The sequence below is a fragment of the Eucalyptus grandis genome, chromosome 5 (assembly GCF_016545825.1).
Source record: "Eucalyptus grandis isolate ANBG69807.140 chromosome 5, ASM1654582v1, whole genome shotgun sequence".
Taxonomy (NCBI): Eukaryota; Viridiplantae; Streptophyta; class Magnoliopsida; order Myrtales; family Myrtaceae; genus Eucalyptus; species Eucalyptus grandis.
In genome coordinates this window covers 57,697,636-57,701,641 of record NC_052616.1, presented here as the reverse complement: position 1 = coordinate 57,701,641, position 4,006 = coordinate 57,697,636, and the positions used below count along the sequence as shown (strand labels likewise).

Genomic DNA, 4,006 nt, shown 5'->3' with positions numbered 1-4,006 from the left:
ATTACTTACTAAAAAAATCATGAATCTCGACCTTACTGTTCTGATTTTGTTTTGGATTTTGCTGACTTCATTTTGTTAATTACGAATTGTGCTATTTTAAGACTCATTTGAGTGTGGTTTTGATAACCCATGATAATGTGACAATGTATACTTGATTTGCTAGTTATTGGTACATGTTTGGGTATTATTGGAGTGGGTAAGTTGTAAATCTTGCGAGCTTAATGAGCTGGACCTTGCAGCGAATCCTCTTGGGCATGAATTTGAATGATATTGTTGCCATTTGTTGATTGGTTTGATGGTCCTTGGGTGCATGTAAGTATGTGGTTCATCTTCAGTCACCTTGATACATTAGAATGATGGATTGACTCAGACCTTAATACATTAGAATGTCGCGTTCAGCTCAATCGAAGTTAGTGGCACCGAAAAGTGATGAAAATAAATATAAAATGATGCTGGAAATTGAAGTGAAAATAACCTGAGTAAACATGCAAGATAACATGATTATAGGGGATAATTGTCTCAAAAAATCCAAACCAAAGTAAATTTTTCAATTTTACCAAATAGTTTTAAATGTTAAACCTTTATGACAATTTGCTGAATTTAAAAAAGTTTAAGATTGAATTAATTGTAGGATAATAATTTTAGGACTTTTAGGCAGCTTTTTCCATGACTGCATATCGGTAGAGGCCTGGCAGGTATTATGCAGGTGAAAAATATCTGAATTCCTACTATCCATGGATTGGACAGTGGTGTTCAGCACGTTCAGGGCATTAGGTTCGAACCGATGTGATGAAAAACCAACGGCGATGCGTGCAACTATATCAATTGTAAAGGTGAATTATGGGAACAGAAACCAATTTTGGGGCAAAAAATGAATAACTACTCCTTCTCCGGCCATGGATTGGCCTGAATAGGGGTACTAAACTGTGCCAAAATATGGACTACACGATGCAGATTTTTCCTATAATGTTATGGCCACATTTATTGAAACATGGAGAACAATCAGCACGAACTGATACCTAGAAAAAGACTCAATTATGAGATTACAACGAACCCAGCATAAAGAAAATAAACCGAAAATTGAGCAAACGCAAGGACATGCATCGCATAGATAAGGAATATAGGTTCTTACATGACTGACTCCGGGGACAACGGAGTAAGTTGGAAGCGCTGCTTCTTCTGGCCCGAGTCTCTTCGGCTTCTGATGCGCGAGACTGAGAGAATGGATATGAAATCGTGAATGTGAGTGATTGTGCACCTCCACCGAGTCTCCCACTCCCTTCCATCTTTGTTCTTATTTTCCTCATCCCACGACCTTCCCACATTCTTCTTGTCCTTTTTTTCACGTTCTGCTGAGCCACCAAATCCGTTTCCTTTCCTATCTTTTTCCATTTCCTCCATCGCTCCTTCTTTACAATACTAGACTGGCGTCCTCCTTGTAATACTGCCAAAACTGTTGCTTGTGTTACGGCACCATTTGAGTTCCCAGGAAGAACGAATGGGTGGACGAAAGATCTGCAGATGAGGAATTTTGGTGTAAAACACTAAGTGAGGAGATACTCATTTGTCTAGTGATGATGCAGGATTAAAAAAAAAAAAAAAAAAACATGAGGGCCTCGTTCCTTTTGCTTTCTGCCCGAGATCTCCAGCTTTCCCCTTCTAATTTCAGTCCAGCTCTTATTCATTCTTTCCCCCTTTTAAGTGCACAAAATTTAATCCTTTCCCTGTCAATTTCAGCATCCCCATCATCTCAGATGCTTGGTTACTGCTTTGCTTAAAATGGTCTAAGGTGGCAAGAAATGAAGTCATACTTATTTTGCATGATCAAATGACACTTCGGTCAAAGAAATAGAGGGAGCAGAAAGTGCTTGAATTTGGGGGGAGAGAGAGAAGGGACCGAACTCGTAAAGCTCCACTTTAAATGAGGGAATGAGCCTAGATTTGGTGTGAATGTAGGGCTGTCTATCCGGTTGATTTGAAAGGAGTTCACAATCAACCTCATGCTTCACTTGATGCAAATGCATTAGTCTAAACCTAAAAAATGTTTCAAATGTCTAAATACAATAAAGAATATAAAATGAATGATTACCCCCGAAAAAAAACCGCTTGTTGACCTCCTCTCACATCCGAAAAGGAACCCCTCACTCTCTCTGGCTATAAAAGGAGATAAGAGTCGGATAATTTTTAATGTTTTCGGATTTTCTGAATTTTTTTAATGATTTTAGTGGTTTTTATTTTTTATTTTGATTTTTTTTATTATTGTTATTATATTCGGGGTGCGGGTTCGGACTGGGTTTATCCGATCCAAATCACTGACCCAACCCCCCTACTTGGATCCGACCTACATTGGATTAAAACCGATTTTTTAAAAGTATTTTCTCCCTTTAAAAAAAAAAATCTTTTTCTCTTTATCCTCTTTTTATATTTTATTTTTTTCTTCATCTCCTTTTGCAGGTCTTCTTCAAGCGACGTCTTCATCCTGTGCAGGTCTTCTTCCCGAAGACACTATCATCGCCGAAACCACACTGATCTTCAATCAAGACTCAGCACTCTAAAAACACAGGAATGAAGACATACGTATCTCAGCATGTAATCAACGCACACTCGACGCTTGCTCTTCACCGTCTCCTATCGCCGGACCTCCACCGTTAATAGCCGGAATAACACCACCCGCGACCACCGCAGGAATGCATAAAGATGCAAAAAAGAAGGGAACGTTCGGATGTGGTCGTAGTAAGAATGAAACATGACTAATATCGACTCTAGAGGCTAGCAAATCAATCGATAGTAATCAACCTACATCCACATATTCTCAGATTTGAACAAGATCACAGATCATTTTCTGCTTGGGCCCTGAGGCATTGAATCAAACAGGTTATGTGCATTTCATCCGCGATGCCCCTATCCAGCTCCAGAACAAACGGCTCATTCTCGGCCATTACAAAACATGAAAACCTATTTCGGATCAATACACGTTCGAATTGCAAAAATCAACTAGAGTTTGTTCTCGGTTTGAGCAAGTAGAGGACATTACCTGCGTTCACGAAGAAGCTGCAGCAACCAAAAATCGATGAAGATGGCGTTCGGCCGCAATGGACGTCGACTGATGAGAAGGCTCAACTTCTCCAGAAACTTTTCATCGAGAGAACCTTTCTCATCCTCTCTTTTCTCGTTGTTCACTGGCTTCTCCTTTCTTTCCAGCGAAGCTCTCCTGAAACCTCCAATGGCCGACGTCCCTTCTCTTCTCTCTCCCCTTTCCTTCTGTTTTCCTCTCGAGCTAAACCCTCAGCCAGCCTATCCTCCCCTCTCTGTTGTGCGTCGTCTCCATCTCCTCTTCCATTAGAAAGACTCTAGGATCTCCAGACATTTCCTCGTCAAGCACCGAATTCATAGCCTCTCTCACAGTCATCATCTCTTTCGCCGCAGTAGCGTAGCACCGAAACCGGGGTCGTCGCCGTGGCGCGCGACTCTTCCGCAGACTCTCTTTTTTAACAGCACAGCATCCGAGCCTCCGGCAGCGGCTTCTCGTCTCAGAATCGACAACATCTCGCGTTCTCGATACTCGAACTCTCGAGCTCGCTCTCGCCGCCAGATAACTACTATCAGCAACGTCGCCACGCGCCGATCAAGAGAAGGGAGACTCTACGCGGCTAGGAGAACTCGGAACTTCGAGAGCGCCGTCGTAGGCGAGTAGGCGGCGACGAGAGAGCGCTCGAGAAGAAGAAGGAAGGGAAGAGGCTCTTGAAGTCGAGGCGGAGATGGTGATCAGGTGGAGGCCTCGACGTGGAGGGTGATGAGAGCAGACACCTGCACCTCTCTCTATCTCTCTCTGTTATCCCTCGCCAGATCACGGTTCTAGAAGGTTTCTCTCGGATCCGCTTCCGTCACATGCTCATTGCTCATCCCTCGCTCACCGGGCCTTCTTCGGTGACCGTCACTGTTCTTTTTATTTTTCAAAAGCTCACAGGCGCGTTGTGCGCAAGAGACGGGAGACAGGGGCGAAGGG

The 4,006-nt window shown here is 42.9% G+C and overlaps 1 protein-coding gene across 1 annotated transcript; it reads right to left on the bottom strand.

The window, feature by feature from the left end:
* Window positions 1–967: 967 nt before the first annotated feature.
* Window positions 968–3,546, bottom strand: LOC120294070. Its single transcript, XM_039313960.1, has 3 exons — window positions 3,438–3,546; window positions 3,035–3,284; window positions 968–1,515 (listed from the first exon to the last, which is right to left on the bottom strand). Exons 1-3 carry the CDS (start codon window positions 3,544–3,546, stop codon window positions 1,044–1,046), a joined length of 831 nt encoding a protein of 276 aa, XP_039169894.1. The 3' UTR covers window positions 968–1,043.
* Window positions 3,547–4,006: the final 460 nt, after the last annotated feature.